The sequence below is a fragment of the Hemitrygon akajei genome, chromosome 15 (genome assembly GCF_048418815.1).
Source record: "Hemitrygon akajei chromosome 15, sHemAka1.3, whole genome shotgun sequence".
Taxonomy (NCBI): Eukaryota; Metazoa; Chordata; class Chondrichthyes; order Myliobatiformes; family Dasyatidae; genus Hemitrygon; species Hemitrygon akajei.
In genome coordinates, this window is record NC_133138.1 from 8,412,944 (window position 1) to 8,435,855 (window position 22,912).

At 40.3% G+C, this 22,912-nt stretch overlaps 1 protein-coding gene across 8 annotated transcripts in view; it reads right to left on the minus strand.

Moving 5' to 3' along the window:
• tcf7 (transcription factor 7) overlaps positions 1-22,912 on the minus strand; it is a 228,810-nt gene that overhangs the window by 129,349 nt on the left and 76,549 nt on the right. Inside the window, exon 1 of one of the 8 annotated variants that reach the window (XM_073067148.1) lies at positions 9,951-10,148. The exons of the other annotated variants lie outside the window; for them this stretch is intronic. Coding sequence (XP_072923249.1) covers positions 9,951-10,010 — 60 coding nt within the window. The 5' untranslated portion in view covers positions 10,011-10,148. Of the gene's footprint in view, positions 1-9,950; positions 10,149-22,912 lie in introns of those variants that run through there. 8 annotated transcript variants of the gene reach the window in all.

The following is a 22,912-nucleotide window of genomic DNA, read 5'->3' on the forward strand; positions in this document are numbered from 1 at the left end:
CACATTAATTAAAATGGAATCGGACTCTGGTTCAGCTGTTTCAGTCACTCTATAAAATGAGTTTGAAAGGCATTTCAAAGGTACTGAATTGAAGCCTGTAGTTATCCAACTATGAACTTATACTGGAGAAAAGATCATTCCGGTGAGAATGACATTCACAGCAGTGAGACGTTCACCACCACATGACACGTACAAGGCCTTGTTTAAAGTAAAACTAAGTCAGCCTCACATTTTGGGCTCCCATCATTTCAACTTAATGAGTTTAATGTTTTGGAATTACGAAACATAACACTAATATGAGGGCCCATCAGTCAAAGCTGAGCTAGCTGATTGTGAGAATACCACAAGTGGAATCAAAAGTGTATGAAAGAAGCTTGGCACACATACAGCTTGGCACTGATGGTGCCATGACTGAGTCATTTATCAACTCATTCTGTGCGGGCACATGAAAGTGACGACTGATTCTGGTAAGCCACTGACACCTACCAGTCCAAACACAGCAAAACATCAAAACCTTCGGAAGAATGGAATACACAGTTACCAATGTGCAACACACACACAGGTGCATGGACGCCTTAAGACAGGCACATGGATGAAAGAAAAATGTGAGGCTACGTGTGGGGGAAGCGTTAGATTGATCTCAGAGTAGGTTAAAGGTCGACACAACATTGGAAGGTTGCAAACTGCCCTGTGGCAGACAAGAAGGCTCTACAACAGGTAGCCAAAATTGCCCAACGCAGCACTGGCACCAGCCTACCAAGTACATATACACAGAAAGGTGTCAGAAAAGGCCAGGTAACATTATCAATGATCCCACTCACCCTACTCACAGATTACTTGTTCCACTCCCATCAGGGAGGAGGCAATGTAGCAACCACACCAAGACCACCAGACTCAAAAACAGTTACTTCCCCAAGCAGAAAGGCTAATCAACACCTCCACCCACTATCACCTCTCCACACACCCACCCCTACTATATATATATATATATATATATATATATATATCTATATCTATACACACACACACACACACATAAATACACACACATATATATAAAAGCTATTTATATTTATTGTGGGCTTTTAAAAATTGTGTTCTTTATATTATTGTGCTTTTTGTGCTGCACTGGATCCATCACAATTCCTCAATCATTCCTCAGAATGATTTTGAGCAACAATTATTTTATTCTAATCAATAAGCTTCAAGACCTTGGCCTCAATACCTCTTTGTGTAATTGGACTCTCAATTTCCTCACTTGCAGACTCAGTCAGTTCAGACTGGCAAAAACATCTCCTCCACGATCTCCATCAGCAGGTGCATCGCAAGGCTGTGTGCTTAGCCCCCTGCTCTACTCACTTTACACTTATGACTCTGAGCTAAGCACAGCTCTGATGCCATATTTATGTTTGCTGATGACACCAGTGTCATTGGCCAAATCAAAGGTGGTGACAAATCAGCGTATAGGAGGGAGGTTGAAAATCTGGCTGGGTGGTGCCACAATAACAACCTCTCACTCAATGTCAGCAAGATCAAGGAGCTGATTATTGACTTCAGGAAGAGGAAACCTGAGGTCCATGAGCCAGTCTTCATCGGAGGATCAGAGGTGGAGAGGGTCAGCAACTTTAAATCCCTCAGTGTTATCATTTCAGAGAACTTGTCCTGAGCCCAGCACATAAATGCTATTTCGAAGAAAGCACGGCAGCAGCTCTACTTCCTGAGAAGTATGCAAAGATTTGGAATAACGTCAAAGCCTGGTGTGGAGCCATGCCCTTGAACAGAAAATCCTACAAAAAGTAGTGGATGTGGTCCAGTCCATCATGGGTAAAAAAGCAGCATCCATCATCAACAACCCCCACCACCCAGGCCATGCTCTCTTCAAGCTGCGGCCATCGGGAAGAAGATACAAGAGCCTCAGGACCCGCACCACAGGTTCATGAGCAGTTACTACCCCTCAACGATCAGGCTCTTGAAACTTCACTCGCCCCATCACTGAAATTTTCCCACAACTTTCAAGGACTCATCATCTCATGTTCTCAATATTTATTGCTCATTTATTTATTATGATTTTTCTTGTATTTGCAGAGTTTTTTTTGACATTGTTGTGTTTGTTCATCCTGTTGGGTGTGGTCCATCATTGATTCTATTGTGTTTCTTGGATCTACTGTGTATGCCTGCAAGAAGATAAAACTCAGGGTTTTATGTGGTGGCATACATGTACTTTGACAATAAATTTACTTTTAACTCCTATACACTTGTATACTGAAAATGACATTAAACTATCTGGATTTCTTGACTCCTCGAATTGTACTGTGCTGCACTGTTCGATGTTGTACAAATACAAAAAACTGGACTTCTCAATTTGACAAGTGCACAATCCAGAGGTACACGATGCTGGAAAACAGAGCAACATGCTAACTGCTGGAGGAACTCCGCTGAGCAGCATCTGCAGCAGAAAGGAATTGTTGTTTTGGCTTGAAACCCTGCATCATGGCACAATCCAATCAGACCAAACAAACTTTACTATGCTACTCTGTTATCCAAGCGTGATGTTTTTAGGTGGAATATACCTTGCAATATGGAGAATGTGTGGAGCAGGTTAAGACCTACAAGTATCTGGGAGTACAGTTAGACGAGAAGCTAGACTGGACTGCCAACACAGATGCCTTGTGCAGGAAGGCACAGAGTCGACTGTACTTCCTTAGAAGGTTGGCGTCATTCAATGTTTGTAGTGAGATGCTGAAGATGTTCTATAGTTCAGTTGTGGAGAGCGCCCTCTTCTTTGTGGTGGCGTGTTGGGGAGGCAGCATTAAGAAGAGGGACGCCTCACGTCTTAATAAGCTGGTAAGGAAGGCGGGCTCTGTCGTGGGCACAGAACTGGAGAGTATAACATCGGTAGCAGAGCGAAGGGCGCTGAGTAGGCTACGGTCAATTATGGAAAACCCTGAACATCCTCTACATAGCACCATCCAGAGACAGAGAAGCAGTTTCAGCGACAGGTTGCTATCGATGCAATGCTCCTCAGACAGGATGAAGAGATCAATACTCCCCAATGCCATTCGGCTTTACAATTCAACCGCCAGGAGTAAGATATGTTAAAGTGCCAGGGTTAGGACTCAATGTATTTAAGTAAACTACTTAAGAACTTTTTAAAAGCTATTGTTAATGCTTTTTGAGAGGGTGATTTTAGATGCATATCATATTTTTACTGAGTTAAGTATTGTATGTAATTAGTTTTGCTACAATAAGTGTATGGGACATTGGAAAAGATGTTGAATTTCCCCATGGGGATGAATAAAGTATCTATCTATCTATCTATCTACAGTTTGGTAGGATGCTTCAATGATGCAATTATTTTCAGTAGTCTCTATCAGTGATAGGATAAGGTGCCAACAATAACTTCCAAAGCTGGGAAGGATTCTGTATATGTAGATAACCGTACAAAGGAGCCGTTATTGATCAAAGGATTATTCATTTCTGTCAGGAGATTCAAGAAGGCTATTAGTCAGTGTTTCACAAGGGATATGGGATATCCTCGAGTGTGTCTCTCAGTGACGTCTATGAGGCGGCGTATTACAATGGATACAGAAGAACTATGAGTTAATGTTTTATTTAATACACAGGAGGGCAATGGGACATCGTTTCTCAGGAAATGTGACTATACCGTACGTCCTTTCTTGCATTGGAAACGAGTACAGTAATCCCAGAGATGTAAAGGAGGACCAACGATGAATGGTTTTCAGTGATTATAGGAGAATAATTATCAGGGTAAACAGGAGAACCATGAGTCAATATTTGCCAGTGGATACAGGGAGGCTATGGGCCAGTGTTTCTCTAATTCCTCTGAGCTGCAGTCAGTGTTTCTTGGTGCTACGGTAAGTGGAGAGTAGGTCAATCTCTCTCTGAGACATTACAAGAGGAATACTATAGATCTGTCTCTCAGAGATGGCACAGGGTTGGTCAATAGTCCAGTTTCTTTCTGTAATAACACAGGAACAACTCCATGGTTCAATAATCCAAAATCAAATCTAACATAAAACAGAAGACGAAGAAAATGCTCAGCATATCAACTGGAAATTTTGCCTCTGGTTTTTTTTTGCCATAAATGTCTCATTTGTTGAGTGTTTCCAGCATTTTCTGGTTTTGTCCATGATTCAGTGTTTCTCAGGAACGTGGGGATGGATCAGTATTTCACAGGTATGCAGGAGGGTTCTAGGTTAGCCTTTCTCAATGATGTCCACGGATTAGTCTTCGGAAGATGATTGAGAGTTACTGTTTCTTCGTGATTGAAGCTGTCTACGCGTCAGTGTCTCTTCAGAGTGATAGAGGGAAGACAGTGTATTGAACTTTCATAGTGATGGTGGAGGAGCAGCTCTGTAAGTCCATGTTTATCTGTACATGAGCAGCTCTGTTGAAAATGTAACGACTTGGACAATGCAGCTGAAAAGCACTATATGTTTCCTTGAATCTGCACCACCAATTCAAAATGATCATAACTAAACTTATTGGGAATGGTGACTTAAACTGATGGGATTGCTTTGAAGGCCAGCATGGACTTGATAGGTTTTGGATCTGATTGTTTTATTCTTAGATTGGATTGTTTAATTAACATTTTGTTTGCAGTTTAAGAAATAATTGTTAGCTTATGTTTTATATAACTACTTATATGCAACACAACAGTTACTATGCCCCCCGGTGGTCATACAAAGTATAATTCTGGAAAGCTCTGGAATCTTTGTTCTGTATTATTTGAATAATGGCTTTCTAATTGGTTAACTCTTATCTACAAATTTGAATGGAGCTTTTCCTTATCTATGGGTATAACAGCTGTGCCACCTTAAATCTTGGATCTTAGGTTCTTTTGTCTCTGCATTCACTTAGTAGACCTCTATCACTGTTCGTTTCAATTTCTCTTTATTCTATTAAAGCTTAGTAAAGCTATCATGAAACAAGTTTCATGCTTCTTTTCTGACATCGGAAACATCAGAATCCAATGTAGGCTAAATAGCTTCCTTCTATATCATGAGGAAACAATAAAAAACAATTGATCTTGGTCTGAGTTCCACTATTCTGCACATTAACGATAACCCTAGCCTCACCTACAGTTAAAAAGCAACTGTCTTCATCATCATTATCATCAAGCTCAGCAAACCTGAAGATAGACACTCACATTTTGGGAGTTGCTTCCACACTTCTTGCCCACAAATTACAGAGTGGTCCATGAACTCATGAACATTACTTCACTATTCTGCCCTTTTTGCACTACACATTTATTTTTATATGTTTCTTTTTATAGCATACACTGTAGTGTCTTTTTGTATTGCATTGTACTACTATCACAAACCAACACATTTTTTGACATATGTCAATGATAATAAATCTGATTTCAATTCTGATTCTTGGTCTTGAATATATTCAGCAAAACGCCAGAGGAACTCAGCAGGTCAGGCAGCAAATATGGAAACGAATAAACAGACAACGTTTTGGGCTGAAACACCTCATCAGGACTGGAGAGCAAGGGGAAGATGCCAGAATAAGGTGGTGATGAGGGGGAAAGAGGACAAGCTGGAAGGTAATAGGTGAGGTGGGAGGGGGGAGGGGGTGAAGAAAGAAGCTGGGAGGTGATAGGTGGAAAAGGTAAATGGCTGGAGAAGAAGGAATCTGATTGGAGAGGAGAGTGGATCATGGGAGAAAGGGAAGCAGGAGAGCCACCAGGGAGAGTTGACAGACAGGTGTGGAGACGAGTAAAGAGGCCAGAGTGGAGAATTGAGAAAGAGGGAGGGGGGGGGGGGAATGATCAGAAGTTGGATAAATAGGTATTCATGCAATCATCTTGGAGGCTACCTAGACAGAATAGGGAGGCTGCCTGCTCCTACTTTCTTATTCTGGCATCTTCCCCCTTTCTTTCCAGTACTGATGAACAGTCTCAGCCTGAAATGTCAACTGCTTATTCATTTCCATACACGCTGCCTGATCTACTGAGTTCCTCCAGCATTTTGTGTGTGTTACTCTGGACTTGCAGCATTTGCAGAATCTGATGTGTTTATGATTTAGTCTTCACAGTTCTTTGGGATAGAAATTCCAAAGATTCACACAACTCTGTAAGAAAACAAATACATTTCTTTCTTAAATGGGCAACCCCTTGCTCTGAAACTTTACTTTTTAATTCTCCATCTCCACGAGGGAGACGTCCTCTTAGCAGCTATGTTGCCAGGTCCTCTCAGAATTATTTCCTCTGAAGAAACCCCATTCATCCCATGAATCAAATCTGTGAAACCTCCCTGAACTGCAGCACCTCCAAAGCAAGTGAGATCAAAACTGAGCTCTGTAGTCGAGAAGTGGACTCACCAATGTCCTGTGCAGTTGTATCAGAGATTCTCACATTAGTACCTTATTGCCCTTGTCATAATGACCAGTGGTCAATTTGCTTTCTTAGGTATTTGCAGTACCTGCAAGCTAACTTTCCGTGTTCCACTTGTGAGGATATATTTTATGGCCATTCTATTAATATTCTCTTTTTCTATTCTTCCTACCTGAGCATTTTAATTTTGCATCTCTTTTACTCCCTTCACTTATGTTTGCCCTATCTATGTACCTGTCTGAAGACAGATACGTGGATAGGAAAGCTTTAGAAGGATATGGGTCAAATATGGGCAAATGGGTTAGCTTAGATGGTCGACTTGGTTAGCATGGAAGAGTTGGGCCGAAGGGCCAGTTTCTTAGATGGCTTAGCATTTTCTATCTTCGTGCAGACTTTGTGTCCTCGCAATTTACTTCCCTACGTAACTTTATATCATCAGCAAACTTAAATATAATGCACTCAAATCCTTCATTTAAATCATTAATATAAAGTGTCAATAGTTGAGACGATAGCAATGATTCCTGTGGCACCCCACTGGTTTCCTCTTGCTTGTCTGTAACTGATAATTTTATCCAACTCATTGTTCTTTATAAGTTAGCTAACCCTCTGTCCTCACTAATACGTTACTCCTAATGCACGAATTCTTAACTTTTTTATGTGGCTCCTTATCGAATCCCTTTTGGAAATGCAAAATACAACATTTGCTGGTTCCCCCTGGATCCACTCTGCTCATTACATCCTCAGAAGAATTTTAATGAATTTGCCCCGCACTATTTTTCTTTCATTAAACTATATCGATTCTCCTTAATAGTTTTTGTTTTCGCAATGTCTTGCTACTAACTTCATGAATATTTTATCCCAGAATTTTTCCAAAGATAAATGCCAGACTAACTGGCCCATGTGATTTTGCTCCCTCTCTCTGTCCTTTCTCAAATTAGGACAGTGCTTCTCAGTGATGTAAGGAGGGGCTCAATGGGTCAACATTTCTCTATGGGAAACAGGGAAGGGAAGCAACTGGAACAAATCACTGAAGCTGATGAGGCAGAAAAGCAAACATAAAAACTTGAGAAATGGAAAGCTTTATTTATTCTTTCTCAGTGTCACTGAAGCTGAATTGTAAGCTACATGAGGGCATAACAGTTGAAGAAGCATATTTCACCAACAACCTTGTTTTATAACATTGATGCTGCAAATTCAGATAATTAAGTTACACTTATTGACAATGTTTGAATTCCAATACAAGTTCCCACTAAGATCTACATGCTGATTAAGAACCTCAGCCCAAAATGCTGACTATTTATTCTTCTCCATAGCTGCCTGACCTGCTGAGTTTTTCCAACATTTTGTGTGTCTTATGCTAAATTTCCAGTGTCTGCAGAACCCCTCGTACTTATAAGTTCCTATTAGCAAGGGAATAATTGGGATGCTAGTAGAAGATTCTGTCTGAACCTCAAATTTGTGAAATCATGAGGCTTGGATGGGGCAGGTTAACATTCTGGACAATAAAAAAAGTCTTTTTTCAGTGGACATCTACTGATTAGGTCACGTCTGACTGACTTCATCAGACACTAACACTCATGCAACACTTCCGGAGCTGTCACTAGAAAGAAGCAAGCGCAGAATCACCAGGCCATTTCTCTCTGTCCTCTCTCAGGGATACACAGCCTGACTGCAGTAATTCTCCCACTTTCCTGCTGAAATTAGCACTAACCAGAAAACACCTTAGTCTGTAGGAATCAGCAACATCAAAACACAAATGCTTTTTGCTTGCGTCCATCTCTTTCAGGTGAAGTGTGGAGGTTTTGCTGGCTGCTTGCTGTGCAGAACCCACTCTCTCCTTGGCATTACAGGGGCTACAAAGAAAAGAGCCACTGGGTCTGTCACAGAGGCTGCTGAGCAAGTCTCCAGCGAGTTATGGATCAAGAAGGGTGACTCATCGAACAATACTGTTGGGACACAAGCCAGGGCCTGAGCAACCCTGGCTGGGTTGCCTGGATGAGAGTGTCTGATGTTGAAAGACCTGAAACACCCGATGGCCCCAGGTTACATCAGCAATTATGTGCCCCACTGCACCCTAGGAGGTATCTCAGCATCAATATCTTAGCAAAATTGTTGAGGCTCTTAGAAAATGTGCTGTCAGGAAAAGTATATTTAACATTTTTGGAGATCAATAAAATCACAAAAAGAAAATACTTAACATACTACTGTATTTTTGAAGCTACTGACTTACAAAAGCTTCCACGATGACTCTCTATTAGGTTTTGAAAACAGCATTTGGTAGCTGTTGGGTATGTAACTGAAGCACATTCATATCTCTCAACAGCTAGAATGGGCTGCCGTTCTCCAGTATGCTGGCAGAAAGTAGAATGCCTCCCACTCTTAAAAATTGCTACTCAGTATTCCACATTGCTATTAGCATTTATTTTTAATGATTACTTTGTACAATGGGATTAGTATTAAATCATTTAGCAGTTTCCAAAATATGAAGAAAAAGATGCTGTTTGCATTTTTTTTCCCATTTTGGTCATTATTCAGTAACAGTAACTTTTGCTTTTAATTTGGTCATTGTATGTCACAAACTTTTCATTAATGCTTGGTTGTGTGTATGTTTAATACCCAGAGAGGCAGAAAGCCTTGAGAGATTTAAGTCATGCTAGTTCTCTGACCAATGTGGTGGAACGGAGTGCTACAAACCCAAAGTGTAGCCCACATACCTCCCCACCCTCTCATCAAAACCATACAACTGTCTGGCAACTGTAATGTTTTCAGACACCTCAATACAATTCACAGGAATGACGCCAAATCAGAGAAAGAAATATTAGGAGTAATGAACCAAAGTTTGATGAAACAAATGTTTTAAGTCACATCTTAAAGTAAGAGAAATGGACTTGGATCAAGCTGAAAGGTTTTCAGAAAATGAGCGAGGGTTTTCCAGAGGTTAGGACTCAGGTCACAGAAGGCAGGAGCCATAGCAGAACAGCGGAAAACAGGGTGTCACAAAATTCCAAAATGGCAGGAGCTGCCAATAAGTATGATTATATTGAAAACCACAGTGCTCGCAAAATCTCCAAAGCTGGAATCTGGTGGGATACTGTGCAAGTCTGGTCTGCCTCACAGCTGCACAATTGCATGAGAAATAAGTTAGAGTCATCTCAGTCTTGGTCATAAAAGGCATTTGACATGAAGTGGGATTCTCAATTATAGAAAGGACAGCATCGGAAATAGGAAAGTTCAAGATACCGCAGTGAATGTTTTACTGACACTGGTGTCGAGCAGAGAGAGTGTAAAATCTTTCTTAACCTCGCCCTGGCACCACTCACTGTTGATCCTGGACGCTTGATAAACTGAAATGCTCCATTCCCCACAATAACAATGTCTCCGCTTCATGGATATAAACATTTACTAACAATTTAAAATCATTGACAAACATTTATTTGGATTCCAAGTGACCTTTGCATACTTAAGTCTGATGTGTCCCAGTCGAGTGTTGCTATGTAAATAACATTCAATTTGGAATATTGTCACATTTTTTGTGTACAACTCGAGAGCTGTGATTATTTTCCCAACCATCAACCACTTGTACACTTACCGCATCGTTGAATATAACACTGTTGACAAAGCCAGTGGGATTTCGTAAGCCCACAAACATCACTTAGGGAGCAGCAGGAAGGTGCCTGCAGGAGAACTTGTTGTCAGCAACCAAAAACTACTTCTTAATTACAAAAATAAAGAAAAGGGGGGAGGGAAAAAACAACTTGAACAGAGAGAGCTGCTTATATTCATAGACAGGAAGACAGCAAGGAAGCAATGAATTAACCGCTGCGTGCACTACATAAAATGCAATTAAAAGGCCACACCTTTGTGACACTCCACAAATAGTTCTCTTACAACACAACCACAAATTGGGTGCAAACCTGTTAATGTGCAGCTGGAAACTTAACATTCATAAATTGAATTTCATTTCAATCTCGTTTTGACATACCTCCTGATCCCGTAATAACCAGACTATTGCAGAACCGATGTATAGTACTGACCGAGATAGCTGAGCGTTCAATGAACAAAGGCATCTTTTACATGCAATAAGGCAATGACATCACGTTATTGTATCAAGAGTGTGAATCTGGTATCAAGGTGATGCCAGCAGAGCAGAGGACTACTGCATGTTAGCTTTCAAATCCATTCTGCTTAGTCCAAGTCGTGGACAGATTAAACTCAAATTTTCAGATTTATTTACACTGAGTTTGAAATGGCTGTGATTTGAAAATAAACTCATTGTCAGCCTAGACTGAAATTCAAGGCAAAAGATTGGAAGTGGATGGCACACTATCAATCCTATAGCAAAGGACATGTTTTAATGTGGTCTATTGTAAAATTATTTCATTTTAGAAGACGAATATTGCTTCCCCTAATGGAGGGGTTCCCAAACTTTTCTTATGCCATGGACTTCCTACTATTAACCGAGGGGTCTGTGGACCCTAGTTTGGGAACCCTTGCTCAAATGGGAAGTTTACACTTTTGATCTGGCTTCCATAGATCAGCATGTTCTAGATAAGGGTTTCCCAACCTTTCTTATGCCAAGGACCCATACCATTAACAAAGGGGGCCTGAGAAATCTAATGGGAAGCTCTCATTTTTCATCTGGCTCCTGTAGATCAAAATTGTTCTACATTTAGATTGTTTTTTTTCAGTTAATTAATTTTAATCAGTTTTGAAGCCACATTACAACTGACTAGAATTCTTCCGAGCAAGGGTGCTACACAGTGCTCCGTTTTGACTGCTCTCAAATTATTTTTTTTTAGTCCTGGTGGTCACGTAGCTTTACAATAGGAGTGCAGGCGATGCCTATCTTCCTGTATTTTCCATAGTGAAATACTCTGCTGATATTCGACTAGGAATTCTCTTCTGTGATCCTGCATAGGATCACCACAGATGATGAGTTGAAAAGCAGGTACAGTTTTATTGTTGCATCCTCAGAGTCCTCTTTTCCCCCACTTCTCTTTTACCAGACGTAAACAACTGGACAGAGTTTTCTCAAATAAGCTGAACCTTACTTGCCTCCTCTATTTCTGCCATCACTGGTAGGAGGCAGAAACAGCCTAAACGCCCCCCATGCAGTCAGTGATCCTTTTGTCGGTTTTGAACCTGTCCTTAACAAGACTCCAAGGTCTTCAGTAGGACCTTCAAACCAATCTCCAGGGCACTTTTACTCCTTTTGGGTGTCAGGCCGGTACTGCTCATGCAGTAGAGGGGACACTGCTGATATTTTGACAGTGAGAAATCCCCCTTTGGTTAGTGCCCTGCTGGGCAAGCTGTCAAAAACAAGCCCTAAGCTAAAGGAAACAGGCCACATTCTGGTGGTGGGAAAATATTCCATTTAGTTAAAACTATCACTCACTGGAGGATAATCCCAGCTTCATTCTCTAGAAAACTAGAAGCTAAGCTTCTGAAAAACTAATGTTGTTCAAGAAACCCTATATTCCAAAATAAAATACTTAAATGACACACTCACAAAAGGAATAACAAAAGATAACATTTAAATCTAAAGTTAGCTAGTAATGTAGAGTCTTAGAACTTTGTTGGGGAAAGAGAGAAACTAGCTTCACACTTGATAACAACTTTGATGCAGAAGGTCACATTGGTGAGTTGTGTGTGTGACATTTTGAAAATAAACATAAGTCCTTTTGCAGATGCACTTAAATAGTTCTATCAAAGCTTCGGGCTAAGCTCTAACGTCACCTTCAATCTTCCAAAAATCACATAGCTTTTCAAATACAAATATCAGAATCTCAATGAACTGCAATATTTATCTCCACTGCTCAGGAGCCTTGAAGGGCTTCCCATAATGCAATGCCACCTTCATTACACCACCATTTTTGCAAAGCAAGGAAATATAATTTCAATAATGAACACTCTGCTTGATAGAGAGCTGAAATTAATTTTTTTTTAAAAATCACTGGATGTAACAGGTTAAATTGCATCAGTGGGAGAGAAATAAGGATGGGATGTCAAGATTTAAGTACCTAGGAAATCTTTCAGATGAAAGCATATCATTAAAGGACCAGGGGGCAAGCAGAGTAGAAGGTGAGGTGTGAGAACATCCTGTGCGTGATATGGTGACACAGATCTGTGTTGTGCTAAATGAGCTTTGTATTCCACATGTTGATTTCAGTTGCTGTGACTCCAATGGAATTGAATGGAATGGAAGGAGACAACAGTATAGAACTGCTACTACATTGCATGCTACATATTGTACAGTAACAGTTGATTAATTTCTATCATTCCTGGGATGATTACATATTTTGGACTGTATTATTCTATCCTGCCTTCTTGTAGTTTAACTAAAGGAAAGCTAATTGGGGATAAAGATGCTTGCTTAATTTCAGTAAGGGGTAAATGAAAGACTAAGTACTATACAGTATATGGTAAAAATATACTACTTGGAAAATTGCAGTAAGTTCCTAGATAGCTCACACTTTAGAGTAGATAAAATTTCATGTTAGCTCGGGATATACTGTATGTAATACATTGTGTTTTATTTTTGTCATGGATTTACTGGATAAGTAGTTATGAGTGAGCAAAATGCTCCTTAATCTGTTAACACGTCTTTGTAAAAATAGCAAAGAGGAAAAGGTTTTCTCTTTGTGCCTGAACAGTAGCAGCTGCTGCTACTGTTCTTGATCTCACCTCGTGTTACTGGGCCTCGTGGAATATGAAGGCATTCATTAATCAACTCTCTTGGGTAGGAACTCTTGTGGCTCTATGATTTGTGGGTCAGGCCCTCTCTCCCAAACACAGCAGGGATAAGTGCATGGCACACAACATTGAGGGGGTTAACTGGCAAAACACCTACATTTTGCTTCCAGAATGACTTTGGCTTGTTGAAAAATGGCTCTCAGCCCTGAACTGAAGAAATATATGGGCACGTGATGCAATGACAGGCCTCCATGTTGCAGATTTTCATTTCTAGCCACATAACATAGAGGAGAGTGCCCAGGGGGGGTTTTAGCATCATACAAAGGAAGGGGCTGAAACAATACAGCACTTTCACATTCCTCCTTTGCACAAACTCAAAGAAACTGGCAGCAAGAAACAAATGTAATTCCTCTTCCTTTATAATTTCCCACATTTTAACAATTAAAATTAGACTTTTGTGCAGCTTTGTTTCCATCACGTTTGTTGAATTCTGACAGGCTCAGACTCATTGTGGAAAGCACAAACAGCAGAATCTACGTTCAGTACACCACACTGTAATATCATTTCTCTACAGTCTTCTTCCCTTTGGCAAACTAGATTTTCTTTTCTTCCTAATAGATGATCTTCTTTTAAATATTAATTTATCATCTGCTCAGACTTTCAAAGACATAAAGCAAAAAAGGGAAAAATTAGTTTGTCAGTGACAAGTGCAAGAGAGCTCATTAAAGAGGCATCATTTTCAAACACTTGGTTCAACTTGTCTGAATGAAGTATTTGAGCTGTCTGACAGCCACCACAAGCAAAGAAAGATTGTTTAGCGACGTAGGGAAATTGCAAGAGCAGTAGTCTTTGTTCAAGGTTCTCTTGTCTTTTATAAATAAAAAAACCTGACATTCTTAACATACTTCACCATTTTTTATAGCACATGAATTTTAATGGTAAAGTGAAGCCCATGAGTAGGGTTTTATTCCTTGCAAAGCTATTCCATTGATGCCAATTACAGGGAATGCCTGGAATAACTCCTTTGCAAAAGGCAGTGGAATTTCAGGCCAGCCTGCACGTACTCAGGAGCTACACAGTCTAGGAAGCCAGACAAAGGTCGACAGAAGTTTAATTGAAGAGAGAATGCTTTGATTACAAATATTTCTACACTTTTCTAGCTGATTAAGTATGCTTGAAAACTACAAAGATGGAATTGGTGTGATGCATCTGATTTTGTTTTGCATAAATAAAGATTGCACCAAGTTATTATATAAAGGTTAAGATACAGATCAGAGAGTATGATGTAGGAAATGGATAAACATTCCTGTGCACTATAAAAAAACTCGGAGAAAAGTGGTGAGTAACATTAGAAATTAAAAATAGCATTACTTCAAAAGATGAGGCCCCTAATGTTGTGTAAAGGATCACTAGAAAAGATAATTGAGATTTTTTAAAAATTAAGTAGTGGATGCTCAAGAAATTGATAAGAAAAAATGTTTTCGAATCAGGGTCAGCCATTGAGCACTGAAATGTAGGGATAAAAATCTTCACTGAAAGGGTCATAAAATTGTAATTCTCTTCCCCAAAGGACTTTGGTTGCTTAGCTTTTAGATAGATAGATAGATAGATAGATAGATACTTTATTCATCCCCATGGGGAAATTCAACTTTTTTCCAATGTCCCATACACTTGTTTAACTATATTTAAAGCAAATTGGTAGGAATTGGATGTAAGGGAATAAAGGGAGCTTGTAGACAATGTGAGAAGCTGGAGTTGAGGTAGATAATTAGTTGTGATCTCGAGGATTCAAAAATGGAGAAGACTTAAGCATGCTTAATTTCTAATCCTACCACATGCTCTTATGAAGAGAGCTGGAAAGAGAGTCATCCAGGCCTTGCTCTCCACTCTCTGCTACCATTAGGAAACATGTACAGGACCAGGTTCAGGAACAGTTATTACCCCTCAACCATCAGGCTCTTGAACCAGAGGAGATAACTTCACTGACACCATCTCTGAACAGTTCCCGCAACCTATGGACTCACCTTCAAGGACTCCTCATCTAAGGTTTTCAACAGCAATTGCTTATTTATTACTTTTTTCTTTTGAATTTGCACAATTTGTTGTTTTTTGCACACTGGTTGTCTGTCCGTTCTGTTGGGTGTGGTCTTTCATTGGATCTACTGTGTTTCTTGGATTTACTGTGTATGCCCGCAAGAAAATAAATCTCAGGGTTATATATGGTGACATATATGTACTTTGATAATAAATTTACTTTGAACTTTCAAACTTTAATCTGGAGCTTGGAATCCACAGAGGTCAATTGTGCTTCGGCAACAATACCACAAGCTTGATTTTCCTGTATCTACATTGACATGGTGTGAACAATGGTGCCATTGACTCTGTTTCAGAGTTAACTTTAAATTTACTCATTTGTGGGATATGGACATTGTTGGTTAGTTTATCATACCTTGGCAGGAAGAAAGACACGAGACATAATGCTAATGAAAGAATAATAGGTACTTGGAAATGATTAAGAAGCAGAATTATGAGCTCCAAATTATGTCATGAATGAAAGATAAAATGAAAGATTTTTTCTCTGAATGCCTGGACTAGATTACAGTCAAGAAATTGCTATGGAGTGTCAGTTATTTGATAAAGTAATGTAATTCAGGAGTTATATGGCTGCTTATTTGATTACATGTCTGTATTTGTGCTTCTGGTGTACAGAAGGGAATTGTACAACAAACAACAGTCCAGTAATTGTAAAACATAACCCAGAGCTGCTCATGTGCTGCAGGCTTCTATGATCCAAAGCTAATGGCAACAATAAATTAAATTTAAGTATTATAGTCACTTCTTGAATTCCTAAGATTATATCTTTAAAAAAATATAGGAAGAGGGGAATGTTAAACCAAGAAGTCAGAAATCGCCAACAGTGAAACAAGTTTCCCTCAGATGTCCTGAAGCACAGTTACATTCTTGGCCAACATATAGAACTTTTCGACTACCTTGATATTCTATAGTTTATCTGTGTAAGAGCATTCTAGGTCAGTCTTCAATGGTTGACCTAAGACAGAACATGAATGAATGTGAACTAGTTTGCCATTTTGTCAGCTTATTTCACTGTTCAGAGCCACTGCCCTTTAATGCAGTAGCATTTTTATGTCTTGATTAACTGTTGTGTGTTAATAGCTCCAGCTGAAAGTTATTACGTTGAAGGCAGCTCCACTGCTGACACAGTCACCTGCTGGGATGGGCGGACGGAACGTAGGTCAGAGCAGACTGTTCCTTGAAGGAGGCAGCCAACGAGTCGCCAGAGTTCCCATGCTGAACAGCTGAAGGCAACATAAGGCTGTGCTTTCTCCATCTCTGGAATCTCCCAGCGCTGCACTGCTGACAAAGGCACATTCTCCTGGGCTGCTCAGTGTGTAACAGAACACCGGCAAAAGGAAGCAGATGTGGATGCAAGCCAAGTAATGACTTTCTCTCGTTCTCTCTTTCCTTCTAAACTTTAGTGGCTGTGCGCAAAATTATATTTTGCTACACAATTCCTCTGGTTCACTTGAATCAAAGTGTTTTGAGAATTACTTGCAAACCCCATGTAAAAAACCTCCTAAATATATTAATATAATTTTGATAGTGAATTTTCCTGGCTGTGTAGAGAATGAATTCCAAGATAAGGGCAGGAGGAGGACGCATTCCAATGGGCTTCATTGAGTTTCTTATCATTTGAAGGTGACTAAAATGAATGCATAGCTACAGATATTGAAACAAAACTCCAAGGAACTGACGGGTGCTAGTCAAGTTGTTTGGCAATAAATTATATATTTTGCGCTAAATATCAGTTTACCCCAGCGGCCAATCTCTTTCTTTTTCTAAGAATCTCTGCCTTGGTCCTTTGAGACAGCTTGGCATCCAGTCCCAAAAAAATGGAACTAGTTTAGTATGTGATTGTGGACACAGAGTCAGAGAAGTACAGCACAGAACACACACCCTTCAGCCCATCTAGTCTGTGACAAACCATTTAAACTGCCTACTCCCATTGGCCTGCACTGGGACCATAGTTCCCCACACCCCTACCATCCATGCACCTATCCAAACTTCTCTCAAACGTTGAAATTGCGCTCGCATGCATCACTTGTGTTGGCAGCTCATTCTCAAAACTCTGAGTGAAGAAGGTTCCCCTCATGTTCCACTCAAACCTTTCACCTTTCACCCTTAACCCATGCCCTCTAGTTGTAGTCCCATCCAACCTCAGTGGAAAAAGCCTGCTTGCATTTACCCTATTGATACCCCTCACAATTTTGTATACCTCTATCAAATCTCCCCTCATGTAGGGTACAAACTGTGACTATTTGAAATTTACATATTTAATGACATATTTTGAAATTAAAGCTAGATTTTTAAAGACATTAATTAACAGAGAAGATCATGTTTCTCTTGGTAGTTTCTTCAGGACTATGCTGTGTCCTAGGGATCAGTGCTGGGCTCTCTAGTCCTTACATAAAAAATGCAAATAAAATGACTGAAGGCATGGTTGCTAATTTTATTGATGGCACAAAGGGAGTAAAGTAAACTAGGTAGAAGATGTAAGGACATATTGCCAGTTTAAGAGATTAGGCAAAGATCTGGCGTGTATATGATGAGGACATTGTGGCAGAATGTTAAACTGTTCACTTTAGCAGGAAAAAAAAAGGGAAAAAGCATATCAACTACATGGTGAGAGATTACAGACCTCCTTTGACTTTGCAGAGCGCTCTAGGTGTCTAAATATGTGATTCATTAAACACTTAAATGAACATATAGCAAGTAATCTTCTAAGAGAACATTATTATTTTTGCCAGGGGAATTGAAAACAAAAGAAGGGAGGTTATGTTTCCGTTCTATAGGACATTGGCGTGACCACTTCTAGACTATTGTGTACACTATTTAAGGAAGTATTCCTTATTTAAGGAAGGATGTTAAATGTGTTGGAAGTAGTTCAGAGAAATTTTAGTAGACTATTATCTGGATTGGGTGGGTTGTCTTATGAAGAAAGGCTTGAAAAGCTGGGGCTTCTTTTTTCTACTTGAGTTTAGAAGAGTGAGTGGGGACTTAATTGAAACAACATGATCCTGAAATGTTTTGATAAGGTGGATGAAAAGAAGATGTTTGCTATCGTGGAAAATAATGTTTTTGCCTGTTTTATTTTTATTTTTACAAAAGATTGTGAGTCTTTGGATAATAGAAGCAGTCTTTGAATATTTTAAGCCACTGTAGAGCCATTAGGAAAAGGTTACAATCACTAATGAAGAAATATCATCAATTTGATATACTGACTTCATCTTCTTCCTCCAAAGATGCTGACCAACCTTCTGAGTACTGTTAGCAGACTGTGTTCATATTTCTGTATGGGGTTTGCTGGTTACACTTCCCAAAACTATAAGCAATGAAGGAATATATCCATATAACAAGTCAAAAAGTGCACGAGGAGTGGGTGCCTGTAAAACTCATTTGACCAACTATATTTTAAAGTTTACCAGACTAACCTGAACTCGAAAGAACCCGTTCATCAGATTTAGGACAGTCCAAATGTAATTCATTTGTTTCAAAGTATATTGGAGCTATCCCAAAGTTGTGACAGATATATTGTACTTCCAGGTTCTCAAGTGGACTAACGTCATCAGAGAAATTGTCAATGAGCTTGTCGAGTTTGCAGAGTTTAAGGAATAGATTAAGATCTCATGTTGCAGGGATACCTGGGCCACTTTTCCACACAGATCTGTGACCGCGGGAGCAGCTTCATACGTGACTGACATGAAGGCGATGTTATAACAAGAATAAAAAAACCATTGGCATTATAAGACATTCAGTTAACTTTTGCTGACAGTTTTATTACATAAACTTGTGACTGCACTCCCTCTCTGAAATGTGATAACATTCTTTTCAAAAGGGGGGGCTGTTTGAGCAAGAATTTGAAATATCAGGCTTGGATCTGCCATGCAGACAGGACGGCAGTTAAGGCAGTGGAATGCTCCTCCTGTAAGGTGTGGGACTGCAAGGTACCTAATAGTCTTCCCGATGACCTTAGCTACAGGATATTCATCCACTTCAGCTCCTGACTGACGAGAAGAAGGAGCTGGAGCTGGATGTACTCAGGACCTTGGGGGAGGCTGAAAACCTCACAGATGAGACAGCGAGGTGGTCACACCCAGAGTGCAGGCTTCAGATAGAAGATGGGTGACCATCAGGGGAAGGAAGGAGCATAAGCAGTTAGTGCAGGGTTCTCTGTGGCAATTATCCTTAGAAACAAGGATACCCCTTGGGCGGGGGGAGATGACCTATCAAGGTACAGTAGCAGCAGCCAGGCTAATAGCACTGTAGCCGGCTCTGAAGCTCAATGGGGAAGGGTAAGATGAGAATCAGCTTTAATATTACCACTACATATCATGAAATTTGTTGTCCATCTGGTCGAATGGTAGTGAGGGGGTCGGACAGGAGATTCTGTGGCATGAAAGTGAAGCCAGGTGTGTTGCGATGTCTCAGACAGACTGCAGAATATCCTCAAGAGGGAGGGTGAGCAGTCAGAGGTTGTGGTGCACACTGGCACCAGTGACAGAGATAGAAAGGGGAAAGAGGTCCTGCGCAGTGAGTATATGAAAAGGATCTGCAAGGTAGTAATTTCAGGATTATTCCCAGTGCCACGTGCTACTCAGGGCAGAAATAGGATGATGGTACAGATGAATGAGTGGCTGAGGAATTGGTGCAGAGGGCAGGGTTTCAGATTTCTGTACCATTGGGATCTCTTCTGGGGAAGGTATGGCCTGTGCAAAATGCATGGGTTAACATCTGACTCCAAGGGGAACCAATACCCTTGTGGACAGGTTTGCTAGAGATGTTTGGGAGGGTTTAAACTAATTTGGCAAGGGGGTGAGAACCAGGGTGATAGGGCTGAGGATGTGGCAGTTGGTATACAAGTAGATGCAGCGTGCAGTGAGACTGTGAGAAATGACAGACAGAGAACAGGGCAAAATTGCAGTCAGTGGAATAAACTGAAGTGTGACATGGAGGCAAAATCAAAAAAGGTATGAATACGGGACTAAATGTGTTATATTTGAATGCACACAGTATACAAAATATGGTAGGCGATCTCGTAGCGTAATTAGAGATCGGCAGGTATGACATCGTGGGCATCACTGAGTCATGGCTGAAAGAAAGTCATAGTTGGAAACTCAACATCCAAGGATACACATCGTCTCGAAAGGACAGGCAGATAGGCAGAGGGAGTGGGGTTGCTCTGTTACTTAAAAGTGAAATCAAATCCTTAGAAAGTGGTGACACAGGATTGGATGGTGCAGAATCCTTGTTGGTAGAGTTAAGAAACTGCGAGGATAAACCGACCACGATGGGAGTTACATACAGACCTCCGAACAGTATTCAGAAAATGGGATGTAAATTACAAGGGGACATAGAAAAGGCATGTAAAAAGAGCAATGTTATGATGGTCATGGGGAATCTCAATATGCAGGCAGAGTCTGATAATCAGGTGGTGCTGGATCCTAAGAGAGGAAATGTGTTTTTTTAGAGCAGCTTATGAATGAGCCCAACTGGGGAAAGACAATTTTGGATTGGGTGTTTTGTAATGAACCAGATTTGATCAGGGAACTTAAGGTTAAAGAACCCTTAGGAGATAGTGATCATATGTGATACAACTCACCCTGCAGTTTGAGAGGAAGAAGATAAAGTCAGATGTATCAGTATTACAGTGGAGTAAAAGAAATTTCAGAGGCATATGAGAGAGGATCTGGTCGATTGGAAGGGGACACTAGCAGGGATGATGGCAGAACAACAATGTCTGGAGTTTCTGGGGGCAATTCAGAAGCCACAGGCTAGATACAATACAAAGATGAAAAAATATTCTAAAGGGACGATGAGGCAACTGTGGGTGACAAGGGAAGTCAAAGACAGCATAAGTTCAAAAATTATGATATCGCAAATTATGATATATTGGGAAGCTTTAAAAAAAACAGAAGACAATGAAAAAGCCAGAAGGATAGAAAAGATGAAATATGAAGGTAAGCTATCCAATATAGATACCGAAAGATCTTCAGATATATAAAGAGCAAAGGAGGTGAGAGTGGATATCAGAGCACTGGAAAATGCTGCTGAAGAGTTAGTAATAGGGACAAAGAAATGGCGGATAAACTTAAGTATTTTGCGTCAGTCTTCACCGTAGAAGACACTAGTAATTCAAGAGTGTCAGGCAGCAGATGTGCTATTAGTAAGGAAGGTGCTTTGGAAGCTGAAATGTCTGAAGGTAGTAGGTCACCTGATCAAATGGACTACACCCCAAGGTTCTCAAAGAGGTAGTTGAAGAGATTGTGGGGGCATTAATAATGATTTACAAGAATCAATAAATTCTCAAATGTTCGGGAGGACTAGAAAATTGCAAATGTCACTCCACTCTTTAAGAAGTTAGAGGAGGCAGAAGAAAGAATATTGTAGGCCAGTTAGCCTGACTTCAGTGGTTGGGAAATTGTTAGAATCCACTACTGAGGAAGAAGTTTTGAGAATTTGGGAGGCACATGATAAAATAGGCCAAAGTTAGCATGGTTTCCTTCAGGAAAAGTTTTGCCTGACGTATCTGTTGGAATTCTTTGAGGAATTAATAAGCAGGGCACACAAAGGAGAGCCAGTGGACGTTGTTTATTTGGATTTTGAGAAGATCTTTGACAAGGTGCCACACATGAGGCTGCTTAACAATATAAGAACCTATGGTATTACAGGAAAGATACTAGCATGAATAGAAGACTGACTGAATGGCAGGAGGGGAAGATTGGGAATAAAGGGTGGCTTTTTTGGTTGGCTTCCAGTGACTAGTGGTGTTCCACCGGGGTAAGTATTGGGATCACTACTTTACACATTATATGCCAATGATCTGGATTATGGAATTGATGGCTTTGTAGCCAAATTTATGTATGATATGAAGATAGGTGGAGGGACAGGTAGTGCTGAGAAAGCAGAGTATACAGGAGAACTTAGATTGGGAGAAAGGGCAAGGAATTGGCAAATGCAATATAGTGTCGGGAAGTGTATGGTCATGCATTTTCACGGAAGGAATAAAGGAGTAGACTATTTTTTAAAATCAGAAAATTCAAAAAATCAGAGGTGCAACTGACTCGGGAGTCTTTGTGCAAGATTCCTTAAAGGTTAATTTGCAGGTTGAGTCAGTGGTGAGGAAGGCAAATACAATGTTGGTATTCATTTCGAGAATATAAGAGCATAGATGAAATGCTGGTGATTTATAAGGCATTTGTCAGACCACACTGGAAATACTGTGAGCAGTTTTGGGCCCCTTATCTAAGAAAAGATGTGTTGGCATTGGTGAGGTTCCAGAGGAGATTCACAAACATTATTCAGTGAATAAAAGCGTTAACGTATGAGGTGTGTTTGATGTCTCTGGGCTTGTACTCTCTGGAGTTTAGTTGAATGAGGGAGAATCTCAATGAAACCTATAAAATATTGAAAAACCTAGATGGAGTGGATGTGATGAGGATGTTTCCTATAGACGGAGTGTCTAGGACAAGCGTGCACAGGTTCAGAACAGATGAACATCCATTTAGAGCAGAAATGAAGAGCAGCTTCTTTAGCAAGAGCGTGGTAAACTTGTGGAGTTCATTGCCACGGACAGCTGTGCAGGCCAATTCATTGAGTATCTTTCAGAGGTTGATAGGCTCTTGATTAGTCAGGGAGTCAAAGATTATGGGGAAAGGTCAAGACAATGGGATTGAGAGGGATAATAAATCAGCCACATTGGAAATGGTAGAGTCTGATGGACCGAATAGCCTAATTCTGCTCCTATGTCTTACAGTTTTACAGTCTTATGATCTGTTAAGG